We start from the raw sequence: 15,446 nt of genomic DNA, 5'->3' as shown, positions 1-15,446 counted from the left end.
GGATCAAAGGAAGAGCTTTCTGTTCCTTTAGAACTACCCTGTGCCATATATTTTAATAACATATATTGCAACTGTCCCCATAAAAATCTGTACCAAAGACAACTTCACAGGACTTCAGGGCAGCTGCTGGTTTCCAGAGCTCTGCCAAGTAACATCGTGGTGAAAAACAAGAGTTAGGTCCAGGAAAAGCCATGCCTGGATAAAATTCAGGAGAAAAAAAAAAAACCTAAACCCACACGACTTTCTGCAAACTAAAGACTTCCTTCTTAAAAACAGGGCACGAGTCAAAAGTGAAAACGCAACTTTTGGCAAGGAGTTGTACCCAGAACTCAAATCCTCTTATTACGTCTTGGAAGACAAAGTCACACCACAGCTTAACAGAACAAGCCCAGGTTCTCCTGAAAGTCCTTAAAAATCAGACTTCCAGAGCATGTGTTGGAATTGCTTTAAGAAAAAAAAAGCTCATTCAAATGCAAACCTCAGAGAAAAAAAAAAAAGGGAAAAAAAGAATTTTCATTCTGGCGTGAGAAATGGTTTGTTGGGCTTTTTTTACACTATTGGTTCTGCTACAAAAAAGCTAAAAAAACCACCAAACACATATCAACCGAAAGGTACTCAGAAATACTAACCCAGGAGATCCATTAATTTTTGTATATCAGGGATTAAAAAAAAGAAGGAATGTCGTCCATTTCTCAATTCCACTGTGCCAAGACAGGCCTGAATCACTACACTGTGACTATGTTTATACTAAAACTCCTCTTTTTTTGCTCAGAACTTGGATTTCCACACCCAGTAGGCAACAGCTTTTTTTAAAGCACATTCCAAGCTTCCCTCAAACAGTTCCAGTCAAAACATCACCAGATTTTAATTCCGTCAAGAATGTGAGCATCTCATTAAAGCCCTGCCTAATTATAGGTAACGTGCCCAGACCACAGATTCTGTGGTATCTTTATATGGAATATTATTCAGAAGTAACTGCACCAACTTTTCTCAAAAATTCTGAAATTCCTGCTTCTTTAGTGTTACAGCAAAGAATTGTGTGTCCTCAACTAATTAGCAGAGCCTGGGAAAAGAAAAAAATTAAGTACAAAATAAAAGTCACAATCATCGCTAGTGGTGAGAAAGATCAGCCCAGGAGGAAAGAAATGTCATCAGCTCCTAAGAAAATTGGAAGTTTTAAAGAAATAAATATTTCAGTCACACAAAGGAAAGCCTCAAGTGTGAGTCAACCCCAGAAAAAAAAAAAACAACAACAACATTGTTTTCGGGAATTTTTCTGATTCTTCTGCTGCTTTCCACTTGGGCAGGTTGCAGCTTTCAGAACCTGTAAGCACAGCAAATCACTCTGCTGCTGCTGAAATAAAGCCCCAAACACCAGAGGCGAGAATTGCATCTGCTGAATGCAGGGGATGACCTTGAAGGGAAAAGGGAGGACACATTTCACAGCAGGATAAAGAGAAAAAAGGGACAGACCCACTTATGGATAGATGAATTTTTTAAAAAGGGCTTTATCAGACACCAGCTAGCCAGAGGCAAACACGCTCTCGAGCCCAGGTTCAGGAATATCCAAATAAATTGCATTCCCTGCAGCTGCAGACCGCAAAGAACAGGAAGAAAAGGTAAACTCCTCACCACCACCGTGCCTGGGGGCAGGAAAAGCAGAGACTTCTCCAAATTATACAGAATCTCTTATGGAATTCTAATACATATGGCTACACTCACATGTAAATACATTATTTTACAGTTTTTTTCTCCATCTGCTCCTCCTCCCACAGCTCCACAAGGCTCTTCCCTAACACAGAATCTTTTAAGGGATCTTGTAGACTTGCTGTAGATTTTCAAACTGGAACTGCTGCTAGTCTCTACTCCAGACTCAGCCGCCATAAACCTTATCAGGAACCTGCCAACACAGCCAGGCAGATTCCAGGAGCACAAATTCCACCAGGGAGTACAAAGTATATCCAACAGCAAAAGCTTCCATGGAGCATAATTGAGCACAGAAAATGACATGTTAAAACGGGCAGGAACTGGCTGGCTACAGATGTAAATTCATTCATACTTTTACTTTCTTTTTTTAAGTATCTGTGCTGCTTGCTCTGGCTTGTTACGACAGGCTGAGCCATCGAAGGAGTTCTCTGTCCTCATCCTGGGCACAGAAACACAAATCCTGCCCTGGAATTACTGCTTCCCTCACAACCTGCAGGAGGGACAGCCCAGCAACAGCATCCAAGACAGGGAAGGGCTCAGATTGGTAAGGAAGAGCCACAAGATCTCCCTACTTGGCTTAACACATCTTCTGTGGCTCTGCTGAACATCAAATAGGAAAGAATCTCAGAAATAGAGAACTAATTGAAATTCACAAGGTCAGAAATGGATAAAGAAAGGGAGGAGATGAAGCACCTGGGAGGAAAAAAAAACAAACAAAAAACGAAATTGACAAATTGCAAGGGAGATCAGATCCTCAGAAGGCAGAGCTTCGGAGGAGAGGGTGTAAGATAGAAAAATCACAGAATACTCTGAGCTAGAAGGGACCCCACAAAGGCAAGGCAGCAGCAAGAGAAATGTGAATGACACAGAGAAATGCAGCTTTATTAAAATGTCAGAAGGCAGAACCCACAAGGTCAGAAGAGGGAAGGAAACAGGAGGAAGTATTTGTAAATAGATTTGCATCCGTATCAGAAGCACAAGTAGATTGTGAGCCTGTCTTTTCAGCAATTCCTTTTAAAACATGAATGTGAAAACAAATCTGAAAAAAAATAAATTCAGAAGCCAGCAAATGAAAGGACTGTATTGTTACTCCACCTCAGCCAGAAATCAGGCAATCTTTACATCTCATTTCAAACAGCTTAAAAGGATGAAGCGACATAGATCAACATATCCAGACAGCCAAAACGAGTTAAGACTTAAATAAGGTGAATTTTCCAGAGCTGTAACTCACAAAGCAGCAGCTGTGCCTTCTACAGGGGCATCAGGCTGGGGTTACACAGTGACTCTAAACCCGTGTGAACCGGGGCTGCTGTTGAGCAGCTTTGCTTTCCCTCTCCGTCCTCAGGTACTCATCATTGCTCCTCCCTCTCATGCCACACTGCATCAGGGACTGGATTTACCAAAAAAACCTGGGAGAAAAGCCAGGGAAGGTTTGATTTCAGGTGGGTGAGTTCCCTGATCCACAGAACTTGCCCACCCTGTGCTGCAGCAGAATTAGTGGACCTAGCCCTTCATCTTTAGTCCAGACTAAAGTTAAAAAAAGACAGAGAAGCACAATTTCATTCTCTCTAGCAAAACACAAACATGAAGAAGTTTTAAAAAGGACATTTTAGGATACCTCAGCAAAACCTGAAAGGGATAAACAAGTGCTTTGGAAAAGCAGACCCCAAGCCTTTGAAATAGCAAGACCCAACCTTTAATGCAAAGCAATTATCACTTAATGAGTTTATGAAGTCTGTAGCACATAAATACCTCACAGAAATGCCAAGCTGAATTAAAATGTGAATCACACAGAGTTCTTTACAATTCTGCAGGCACTGGTACACACACAAAAGGAAAGCATCCCTGTGTCCCAGCAAACCAAGAGCATCTGCACACCCTGGCTGCGACTTATTTACTACCACCAGTCAAGTAAGGCAATCTTAAAACTAAAATAAAATACATGAATATTTCTAACACCTCTGATAAATTCAGCCATTCATAGACCAGAAAAAAATCACTGCCTAAAAGCAGCCGGTGTGGATGGAGTGAAGGACTCCTTGCCATAAAAGTTGAAGGGTTTCTGGATCACAGCAACATTTACCTACATTTAGCTGTCAAGGAAAAAATCTTCTTCTCCATCGCAGTGGCAGAAAGACAACCTTTTCTATAGTAATGCCAACATGGATCTCCCACATGAAAGCATGAGACAGCTTTAGTGAGCTACAGAAAATAAACACATGTCATGCCTAAAAGTAAGCCAAAGACCCTAAAAGCATCCTGAATCACTTGTTCCCCAAATTCCCCAGTTACTGAGTATGAAGAAATGTAACACAAAGAGCCAAACAGAGATTATAAACACAGAAATGTATTTTTAGATCTGCTAACACATTTCAAACACATTTTTTATTAGAGTCTTGTCAAGTCACGGAAAGAGACTTCAGCTTTAGTGCTACTGAGCTTCCACAGAGGAACACAACACAGTTTCTTAAGACTGAAATGGACATTGGGTATTTCTTTAAATAAATACTAGAATTTTACATAGCGTCAAAAGCCATCCAATTAAAAAAAAAGGGTAGTTACACACACATATACCTCAACCCTGACCAAGAATCCCCAGTTTTGCATAAAGATATCAAAGCTGCTAGAACTGCAAGCCTGCTTTATGGGCTGGTAGACTGCCAAAAATCATCTGCTAATACACCAGACAATAGATGTATTCTGCTGGAGAACTTTCTGATCTTTCCCTCTTATCATTTCTCTTTAGTTGCACACAAAACCCAACTGAAGCGATACAAAAAATGTGATTTGAATGCTTGCACTTGCATGCCAACAAATGAAGCAATTATTCACAATAAAGTTATTTTTTCAAACATGCATTTTCAATCACTGGTTTGCAAGCCCTGATTCAGTGTTTCCTGTTGCCATTGCAGCACTTCAGTTTCTGGAATTCCAAGTACAAAGTTGTGCTCCCGCAGTGCCTGAAAGCTTCAAAAACGCTACCAAAGAACCCAAACTCTTCTGAGTCTTGATAAACAAATGGCACTCTGCTCAAATTCCATACTTTTTGGATAACAGCAGGGTGCTTTCCATAAAAAACAAACCTTCCTTCCGGAGACAAAAAGATCCTGCGTGTGGTTCCAGTTTTCTGGAACACTCCAGAACCATGGTGGCTGCATATCCCGAATCCAGTCACAAATTAAAGGGATATTAGGGTGAGGTTGACACCCAACTTTTCACAGGAGCATCACGCCATGACCAACACCATGGAGCTCCTAAGGCTTTCCCCTTTCCCAATTCAAAGGCCTCTGCCTCACACACCAAGATCAGGGCTTGTTCAGCAAATGCTTTTAACCTTGAATTCCCCGGTTCTGAATTCTCTTATCTGATATTTGGACAAATCACTGACACCACGGAGCTGTCATACCCCATTGGATCATCCCACACTGGAAGAATGTTTAATGTGTAAATCCAGGAGCAATTCTGCAACTAGAATGCTGAACACACTCAGTGACCACGGGAGTGAATTAAACATATTAACCCAGCTTCCTAATCCCCAGCATTAAAATTCAGAAATTTAATTAACTACAGAAATTAAATTACATTAAAGGAAAATATTTTAAGCTGACATTTTCACGTTTTCCTGGGTTTGTATCCACAGGCTTAAGCCATCTTTCAGCAGAATACAGACAGAAGTCTGATCATAAGCTCCTGAAAAACAGCAAGTCCTAACAAAACCTGATCTAGAGCAGCAGTACCCAGCCTGGATGATCTAAAAAGAAGTTTCCATCTAGGGGAGAAAATTCCTTGGATCAGTCTGTTACTTATTACTCAGCATTTGTGAGTTACACACTCCCCAGAATAATCTTAATCTGAGGAAATGAACGCTGTGATCTTTCCCATACAAAAAAAAAAAAACCAACAAAAAACTGTTTCAACACCCAAGAAAACGAGGCTGAGAAAAGGCTCCAGCCTTGACATTCTGATTTATGGAGGACACTGATAGTGAGACAAACAGAACTTCATCTGTCAAAGCCAAACACTTGCATTTAATACATAAACATCAAGCAGGAAATCTCATTTAAATAATTAACACATGGACTATCCACTGCCAAAAAGAGTAGGGCAGCAATGGACTTCTGCTGAATATTTTACAGGAAACTGAATGATCAATCCTCTATATAATGCCAGGTACCCACTCCCACCATATTTTGCTAAAAGCAAACCTTTAATTTCAGGAGAAGCAAATCACATTAGGTAAAAGGAATAATGAAACCCCCACAACTGATTGTAATGTGGATTTTCTCCATTGTTTTGAATCCATGCAGAGTTTTAAATTATAAATGCAAATATCTTCTTGTAACTTTCTGTTAAAAAATGCAATCTGCTTGAAAGCGTTTTTCAAAACTATCTCTAGCGAGACATAAATCATCAGTGGCTTTAAAATATTTTAGTAATTTTAGCAGCCTTTTACAACTGGTAAATCAAAGTCTCAGAATATTATGTAAATAAATATTGCTGAAAAGACCAATGCTTTTTGGATGTTGTTTGTGAGTTTCTTTTAACATTTCCCCCATTGAAGAGAAGAAAAAATGGTTTGCATTGTGTTAGCTCCAGTTATAATTTCCAGCTGTGTCAAAACTTTAACAGCCTAAAAGCAGGAAATCCAAAGAGGAAATTCCATCGTCAGTTCCTGAATTTTGTAACTCAAATGTTCTTCCAAAAACTGGACCTTAAAGGAATTTTGGTAACATTTTCTGTAGCCTTACCTGATATCTTCCAGTAGGTCACATTCTGCCTGATGCTTGGCCTGAAGTTTTGTCATCTGCTCAACCTGAATGTTTTTCAGCTCTTGTGTAACTTTCACCTACAAAAAACCCAAACAAACCGAAGGACCATTTGTATTTTCTGTAGTTCATGTCACATTTCAACAAGGAAACAAACAAACAAGCCCAAGGACCGCTTATATTTTCTGTAGCTCATGTCACATTTCAACACGAAAGCAAACAAACAAACTGGAAAAGGCTTCAGAAGGTTGACTTTACGTTTTTAGTACTGGTGTAATTTTCCTTTGAGCCTTGTGACCCTGCACTGCTAAAATTCCAATATTTTGCGAACCTACTTAGTAACTGGCAGAGAGCACCAATGGCACAGGTACTGGGAACTATTTGATTTTGGAAGGGAACCTCAGAATTGTTTTGTTCTTGGTTTTTATAGAACAAGAGGTCTTGGCATTTAAAGTCCTCTAGTGATCACAGGGAATCCACGTATGGGCCTAAAAAATGGTCACCAGTATCTCTGAACACATTATGCATTCATGAGGACAGAAATGCCAAACTGTTACTGCAGAGGCATGAGAAATTCGCAGAGGAAGAGGGCACCCATATCCCTCTTCTTCACTAGCCTGGAAAAAAATATAAAAATCCTGGATCTCGTAAGCTTCTCTATTTTAACTCTGAAAACCATGCCCCAGCAACAAGCACCCTTGAATCACAACATCACATAAAGACAAGTTTTTCACATGACACCAAAAAAATAAATCACATGTATGCCCCTGACTTTAAGGAGAAAAAGCATCTATTTTTAACGTGAATTTTCGGCATTTTTGGTTTTATCCAAACTCAAAATAAATAAACCCACACGACACAACCCAGGTGATGGAAATAAATGAAATAATACAGGCAAAGAACGACACACATGTAAAATAAATAAACCACCAAACACAGACTAAAATGGAATTAACTGAAATTAAATTTGCTTTGTTTGACAACAGCAGAGTCCACCTGTAAAATAAGAGGCTGGGAGGCAGGAATGAGCCACGGAGAGACCTTCACTGCAGCTGCCTGCCAGGGCTACTGGGGAGCTCTAGGCATGACAAGGGAATACTGTTTATGTTCCCTCCCCACCTGGTCATTATTGCAGGGGTTTGCTAAATGGGAGAATCGGGTAATCTCTGCTCCCCACAGAGAAATCCCAGTGTCACATGGAAAATTTCCACGGTGCTGCACCATCACGGACCACGGAGCACCCCAAAGCGGGCGGCATCACGGACATGGAACAGGCACAGATCTCAGCCTCGCCTAGCTCCTTCCCCCGGTGCCTGCACAGGAGCAGCCTCTCCCCACACCACGACCATTCCGCAAAAATCCCAAAACGACCAGCCCAGAAATCACCACCGAGCAGCTCAAGCTCAGGTCTCCCAGATACCAACCTGCCAACCCAGACAAGCCACACCAGGCACAGCCTTTATCCCCAATTTCCATTCCTGCTTGCCTCTGCTCCCACACCAGTCCCCTCGGTGGGCAGCACCCCACATTCCCACGGACCGCAGGGTCCGAAGAGCCTTCCCGGTGCATCTGCAGCTCGTTCCCATCGCACGCGGGAACGTGTGTGAAAACGCTGTGCAATCCCGGCCGTCCCTGCTCCTGTGTGCTCCTGTGTGCTGCTGGCACACGCCGGGATAGTCTGCGTCCCTGGATCAACTCCAGACGTGACCTTCTTCCCCAAGACAACCAACCCGCCGCTGCTGGCACCGACACGCTACACGAGCCCCCGAAATTCCCGTGGCTGCACCCCACGAGCGGCACAGGCTCAACGCCTCCTCCACGCAGCCAAGCCCTCGGCAGGCACCGACCCCCTCCGAGCCCTCCGCCTCCCTTGGAGAGCCCCCGCTGGAGATGGGGGTCCCTGAGCGAGCGCTGCCTCCCTGCACCTCCATCCTCACCAGCGCGACCCCATCCCAGCCCTCTCCTACCTACAGAGCTCACTCCCAACCCATCCCATCCCACCCCACCCTCCCTCCGTGCCCAGTCCCCAGCAACCCCCCGACATTTCCCCGTGACCCACCTTGCAGGGCCACTCTCGCCAAAGCCCCGCCAGCCCCCGACTCGCCGCTGCGCCCCCCACTCCCTTCCCAGCACTTGCGCTCCCTCTCCAAACCTCCCTGCAGCCTCCCCCACCGCACAGCCCACCCTCCCCGCGCCCTCGGGCCCCCACACCGCCCCGTACCCCAAACCCACCCCACTTCACGCCGCAGCCCCTCCATAACCACCCCCGGCCGCCCCCCGGCCCCTCCGTGCAGAGCCCCCTGCGCCGGGCGGGGGTCTCACCTTCCTCGGCGGCGGCTGCATGGTGGTGCTGCGCTGGGTATCCACATCAATTCCCTCCCCCCCGGCAGCAGGATGCGGCCCCCGCTGCAGGAGGAGGAGCAGCAGGAGGAGGAGGAGCGGGCAGCGAGCGTCTCCCTCCCGGTTCGGGGCGAGTCCCGGTCGGCGGGAGGGGCGGGGAAGTGAGGGATGGAGGCGGGGAGGGGCGACGGGGGGAGGCCGCTTCTTCCTTATGGGCAGCGGAACGGCGTCCCGACGCTTGGGGAGCCGGCGAGGGAAAAGAGGCGGCGGAGGGAGAGCGAGGAGAGACTTCAGGAAAAGACGTGGGGGAGTGGGGGAGTGAAATAAAAGGAAGAAGGAGAAAGGAAAAAAAAAAAAAAAAAAAAACAGACGCAAAAGCAACGCAACCACAGGCGCGCGGCGGCCGCGCGCGCCCCCCAGCGGCCGCCTCGAGGCCTGCGCGCACCCCCCCCCACCAGCGGCCGCCTCGAGGCCTGCGCGCGCCCCCCAGCGGCCGCCTCGAGGCCTGCGCGCACTCCCCCCAGCGGCCGCCTCGAGGCCTGCGCGCGCCCCCCAGCGGCCGCCTCGAGGCCTGCGCGCGCCCCCCAGCGGCCGCCTCGAGGCCTGCGCGCGCCCCCCAGCGGCCGCCTCGGGGCCTGCGCGCGCCCCCCAGCGGCCGCCTCGAGGCCTGCGCACGCCCCCCAGCGGCCGCCTCGAGGCCTGCGCACGCCCCCCAGCGGCCGCCTCGAGGCCTGCGCGCGCCCCCCAGCGGCCGCCATGGGCAGGGGCGGGAGGGGACACGAGGGGGACACGGTGGGGACATCGTGGGGGGCACAGTGGGGACACAATAGGGACACAATGGGGACATCGTGGGGGGCACAATGGGGACACAATAGGCGACACAGTGGGGGACACCACTGGGGGTTATGGGGAGGGGGGCATGGGTGTGCACAATGGGGTGTGTATCAGGTGTGCCGGGGTGTGCGCTCCAGGGGTGCTCCCGAGCACAAAGCAGCCATCCCCTTCCCTCCAGCACTTTCCAGGCTGCCCAAACAAAGCTGGGCAGCAAGAGCTGGACTTGAGCTGAATACCTGAGCGACCATCACCCCCTGAGAGCAGCTGGAGAATCCCTTGACGCTCACCCAGATCCTGGTGCATCCCAAGGGTAGCACACTGGGAGCTGGGCACCCAGACACGAGCCTTTGCACGGGGCTGGTTTTAACCAAAGGAAAATAAAACAAAGCTGAACTCTTGAGCATTGCAGATGCAGGGAGCCCATGAGGCAGAAGTGATGCTCCCAGCCCTGTCATGTTTCACTGCGTGTGAATTAAAATCCTCTGATCAGAAGTATTTTTGGGGTTTTAACCCCCCTCCTCAGCACTGAAATTCCTGGTCTGTGCCTATTAGTTCTGCTGCTACAAAATCTTTGAAATATTAACATGCATTTGGCTGTTTCCCTTAAGAAAATTACCAGGGCAGTTTGCAGAGCGTCAGGCAATTCCCATAATTGCATTTTCCCAAGTGCTCCAGCATTGCTGCCGCTGCTCTATTGCCAGCTCCTTCATTATTGATGAGCTGCTTTGCTCCAGCTCCCAGAAAATGACCCCTCGCCTTTAAAGACACTTTAACCACCCCTAAAACTAAAATACAACTCGAATTCTGCTTTCCCCTCCAGCTATTAGTCTATGTACCACTGCTAATTAGTCTTAACTCTTTCTCCCTGGGAAAATTGAAATGATAAGCGACACCTGGTGCATCAGCAGATGCTGTGAAAATATATTGCATCTCTCTATTGGGGCTGCAAGGGGATGGGATCTGCATGTGCAGCCCTTCATGGAATCGTGGAATGGTTTGGTCTGAAAGGGACCTTAAAGCTCCTCCAGTTCACCCCCCCTGCCATGGGCAAGCACACCTTCCACTAGCCCAGGTTGCTCAAAAAATCATGCCCCGACTTTTGCATGCAGGACTGAGAAGCATTTTAGGTACCAGGCCTGGAGGCAGATATATCATTCTCCCTCATTGTGCAGTTGTTTTTCCACTATTTGCTTGTACTCTTCCATGAAGGATTATGTTTTATCTATTTGACCGCAGATTCCCTGAAGCCTGACTCATGGAGTGCTGTAGGTTCGACGTGAGTCCTGGAGGATTTAGCATCTGGGATGATAAATCCTGATGGAGCTGCCTCCTGTAGCTGCCCATGGCTCCTCCACATTTTAAAAATACTCCTGATAATAGGGGAGAAAAAGGATATGAAATAAAGATTATCAAAAGGTCAATAGCATAAGTGTCCAAGTGTTGTATATTTTCTCAAAATACTTGTTTTCACAGCATAATTTGAGCTCGGCTTATGCTGAGCCTTTATTCTTTGATTTCTCGTTTCTGATTGCAGGACTTGAAGGCAGTTGAGTCTCATGGAATTCCAGAATGGTTTAGGTTGGAAGGGACTCTTAAGGATCATCCAGTTCCATCCCTTGCCATGGGCAGTGACACCATCCACTAGACCAGTTATTATTTTATATTTTATTGACTTTTATTTTGTTTAATTTAATTTTGTTTTATTTAATTTAATTCATTTTTTATTTCATTCTATTTGATTTCATTTAATTTCATTTTGCCTTATTTCAGTTTTATATGAGGGAGAGTACAGAACACAGTCCCAGAGCAATACACACCTCTCGGGGCACCCCAGAAGAGATGAGACATCAAGGTTGAAAACCCCAAGAGCCAAATTCCAGCTGATGGTGACAAGCCACAGCTGAAAACAGCAGCTTAACCCCTCATCCAGAAGAAAAAGAAAAAAAGAAAAGGAAAAAAAGTAAGAACAATTTAGCCATAAAAGCAAAATTTGGAGAGGAACTTTAGGGAATGGAGCCCCCTTGATTCCCATCCCCAGGCGAAGGCAACACGTTGGATCCCGGCTCCCAAGCGGCTGCTCCGTTGTCCCATTGGGCCTGTTGATTCTTCACATCTGAATTTAATCCCTGCAGGGGTTTAAACCTTTTTAAGTCCAAAAAACCTGCAACGTGTTGGAGGTTGGCTGCTAGGATGCGCTTCCGAGCGGAATCCGGCGAGTTGTAACCTGCTGCTGGGCCGGTGATGATGCCTTAAGTTTTAGCTTTCATGTTTTCACGTTCTGTGCTGCTTAGTTCTGAGCCTCACATTAAGTGCCAGTCAGCTCTCTTCAGAGAACAGGGAGACAAATCAAATCCTTCTCCTTCTGAGGACCAAGGACAACTTTCAGCCCAACAGCACAAACAAGGGTGGCTGAAGCGAGGAACAAGAAGGATGGGATCTCACAACCTGAAGCTGTAATTGGACAATTAATCCCCAGTATGCAAATGGACCAAAACTTATGAAAATGCAAGATTTCCTGACCAGTCAGCAATTTTGTGACCATTCTTAGTCCATAATGTTCCCGACCGCTCCCAGGAGAGCCACGAATTGAGTTTAACATCATCTGACAGCCACCATTCTGTTCTGAGTGTTTCTTCCCGGCCTTCAAAGCTCATGGCGGCACTGAACGAGGTGTTTCCAGCCTGCCTTCCTTCTTTCCATGAAAAGGAAATTTTGTCAGGCTGGGGCCGGCGCCTCCAGGCTTTCCCCACGTGGGGGTGCCATGTGGATGCGAATCCCGCGGCTCCTACGGCCACGGGAAAGGGACAGCTCAGGGGCTGACACCGCTCACCGCTTTTTGCCCGGAAAGAAAAATACAAAGAGATACTTTAAAATGTAAAGAAAAAGAGGAAAGAAAATACATGGGTTGGGAAGAACAACAAGATTCATAAAGCAGGCAGGAAGCACAGAATTCTACGGACGGGGAAAATAAGATTCACAGGGAATGATGCATTTTTCCCCGTCCGAAGAATTCCTTGCGTACTGCACACTTCGGGGCTCCTTGTAACCTGATGCAGACTGAGGAAACCCTGAGGGAGCTGTTGTGGAGCCCAGGGGATGGAACCAGCCTCCTCCAGGTCACAGTGGGGTGGAAGGACCCGTTGGGCAGCTGGGATGGCCGGGGGGCTGGAGGTCCAGCCGGGCTGGAAGGGAGCCCGAGCAGCCCTGCCACGTCCCACTTGGGCCTGTTCCACCACATTTCGGGGAAGGCTGGTACACCCAAACAACTTTGTTCCCCTTGCTCCGCTGTCCTGGCCTCTCCCCATTCCTCACTTCTAATGTTTACCGTACCTGCAGGGGTGAGACTGGGATTAATTTCCATGAGAACACGTTGAAAGTGTAAATATCTCAGAGCGGGGACGCTTGGCAGGTTTATGGGGTTTGTTTTCCTCCCAGAGCTGGCAGCTTTCCTGCTCTTTCTCTGATTGTGTGTGACCAGACGCGAACACAAGGCATCTGGAGCAGGACTCGGTGGGTGCCCTTTGCCCCATCCCAGTGTGGCTGTGTTTCCAAGGCTATCCGGGTGCTTCTTGGTGCTTTGAAGTTAATTTGCCTTCTCTGCTGGCATAAAGCCCCATCCAACCTGGCCTTGGACACTTCCAGGGACCCAGGGGCAGCCACAGCTTCTCTGGGCACTCTGTGCCAGGATGCCCCCACCCTTATTCTGAAAAACTTCCACCTCGTATCTAAACTAAATCTCCTCTCTTTTAGTTTAAAACCATCACCCCTTGTACTATCATCACAGGCCTTGCTGAAAAGTTTGTCCCCATCTTTTCTACAGTCCCCATTTGATTTCCCACACCTTCCTTGGGAGTACGAGTTGTCACACTGCAGACCCTACTGTGAATTGGCTCTGGCCTGATGGAGACAGATGTGATCCCAAAAGTCTCAGTGTGTCCGGGTCGCAGAGCCCTGCAGCTGCCAGGAGCACGTCGGGATGAGGCTGTCCCGTCTGCAGCCCTGCTATAAATTCCCTGCCTGGTCGTGCGTCACCTTCAGGGCTGCTCTCCCTCGTTTCCTGTTAATGTGTAATCTGAAACTCGCCGGGGCACATTGCTGTGATCCCAGCATTATCTGTCCCCGGCCAGGTCCATCCCTGCCTGCTCCCACTGATGTATTTTTATCTGCAGGTGGATGGTGTCCTGTGAAGGGCAGGAGATGGGGAGGGCTGGCTATCCTGGATCCTTCCATTGGGAGGCACCCATAAGGTCTCCTCAGAGTTTTCTCTTCAGCCTGGAGAAGAGAAGGCTCCAGGGAGGCTTTAGAGCATCTTCCAATACCTGAAGGGGCTCCAGAGGGATTTTGGACAAGGCCTGGAGCAACAGCACAAAGGGAATGGTTTCCAGAGGGCAGGGTTAGAATGGACATTGGGAAGGAATTGTTCCCTGTGAGGGTGCTGAGGCCCCGGCAGAGGGTACCTGGAGAAGCTGTGGCTGTCCCTAGATCCCTGGAAGTGTTCAGAAATGTGTAGATGTGGCACTTGGAGATGAGGTTTAAAGGTAGAAATAGTGGTGCTGGGTAATGGTTGGGCTTGATGGTCTCACAGGTCCTTCCCATCCTTAGAAATTTTGTATTTCTGAGGTGTCTTCCAATTTGACCCACACTGTGATTCTATGATCCCTCCCGGGCTGCTGAGAAAAATTCCATCTTGGACAGAGAGTGAATAACCACCTGAAGGGAGGTTCTACAAAAATGTGTCTGAGAGCAGTTTTGGGGGGCCAGGAGTTTCACAGGGCTCAAGGCTATTGTGTGGCTGGGAGAAGATGTCAGGAGCCCTTCTCCTCCTTATTTACAGCTGCAGAGGGAAAGGGATTACTGGATTGCATTCTACATCCATAGTGGATGTTCAGGAAGGACAGGACATGCAGATCAGATGTGTGTGGGTCAGGAGTGCTGTGGGAAGAGCTGGTTGGAATCTAGAGCAGGAGGATGATGGAGATTCCAGCACCTGGCTGCTCCCTGCCCTTATCAGAGCACTGCTCTCCCTGGGGTTCAGGAACTGTATCAGCCCACAGCTGCTGGGCTGGACAGGGATGGCTCCTTTCCAGTGCTCCCCACCAGGCCACATCCCATTGCAGCCCTGGTTATCAGCACCAGCCATCCCCTCCACCCTGGCACTGAGTTTCTCGGGGTGCTTTCTCATGCAGATGCCTCCATTCACCCTGGCCAACCTTAAAATCCCTTTTCCACCTCTCTTCCTACAGCCAGGGAGGCAGGGAAGAGGCTGTGTCCTTCCTGAGGAAAAGCCCCTTCCAACCTCAACAATCCCAGCTGTGAAGCCCGGGAGCTCGGCTCTTGTTCAGCCAAGGGGAATTGCAAACCTTGGGATCTGGATGCAGCCTCAAATCATGGACTCACAAAATGGTTTGTGGAAAAGACCTCAAAGCTCATCCAGTTCCACTCCCGCTTAGTTGCTCCAATCTGGCTGGCCTTGGACATTTCCAGGGATGGGGCAGCTACAACTTCTCTGGAAAACCTATGCTGGGGCCTCACCACTCTCATGGTGGAGAATAAAGGTAAAAATCCTACACAGATTCCCTTTTCCCAGCAAAAAGGTGTCTCTGTCAATTTTTCCCCTGACACTGGGTAAAGGAAGCAGAGAGGAAGCTCCCTAAGAAATCTCCTTTTGCAAGGAGACTGGACCTGGATGAGGAGAAGCTCCTTGATGCAGACAGAAGGAAAGGACATCAGGAGATGAATGTGTGGCTTTAGAGGCCACCAGCCATGGAGATCTTGGAGTTACCCACCCTCTTCCAAGGC

General features: G+C 47.6%; 1 protein-coding gene across 1 annotated transcript in view; it reads right to left on the bottom strand.

Annotated features, from left to right (window-relative positions):
- The window catches only part of FCHSD2 (FCH and double SH3 domains 2), a 121,462-nt gene extending 112,480 nt beyond the window's left edge, over positions 1-8,982 (bottom strand). The window contains exons 1-3 of the mRNA XM_040056123.2: positions 8,796-8,982; positions 6,456-6,553; position 4,733 (exon numbers count right to left, since the gene is read on the bottom strand). Coding sequence (XP_039912057.1) covers position 4,733; positions 6,456-6,553; positions 8,796-8,816 — 120 coding nt within the window. The 5' untranslated portion in view covers positions 8,817-8,982. The remainder of the gene's footprint in view (positions 1-4,732; positions 4,734-6,455; positions 6,554-8,795) is intronic.
- Between the last annotated feature and the right edge of the window lie 6,464 nt (positions 8,983-15,446).

This window comes from Hirundo rustica, chromosome 2, assembly GCF_015227805.2.
Source record: "Hirundo rustica isolate bHirRus1 chromosome 2, bHirRus1.pri.v3, whole genome shotgun sequence".
NCBI lineage: Eukaryota > Metazoa > Chordata > Aves > Passeriformes > Hirundinidae > Hirundo > Hirundo rustica.
This window is presented reverse-complemented; position numbering and strand designations above follow the sequence as displayed.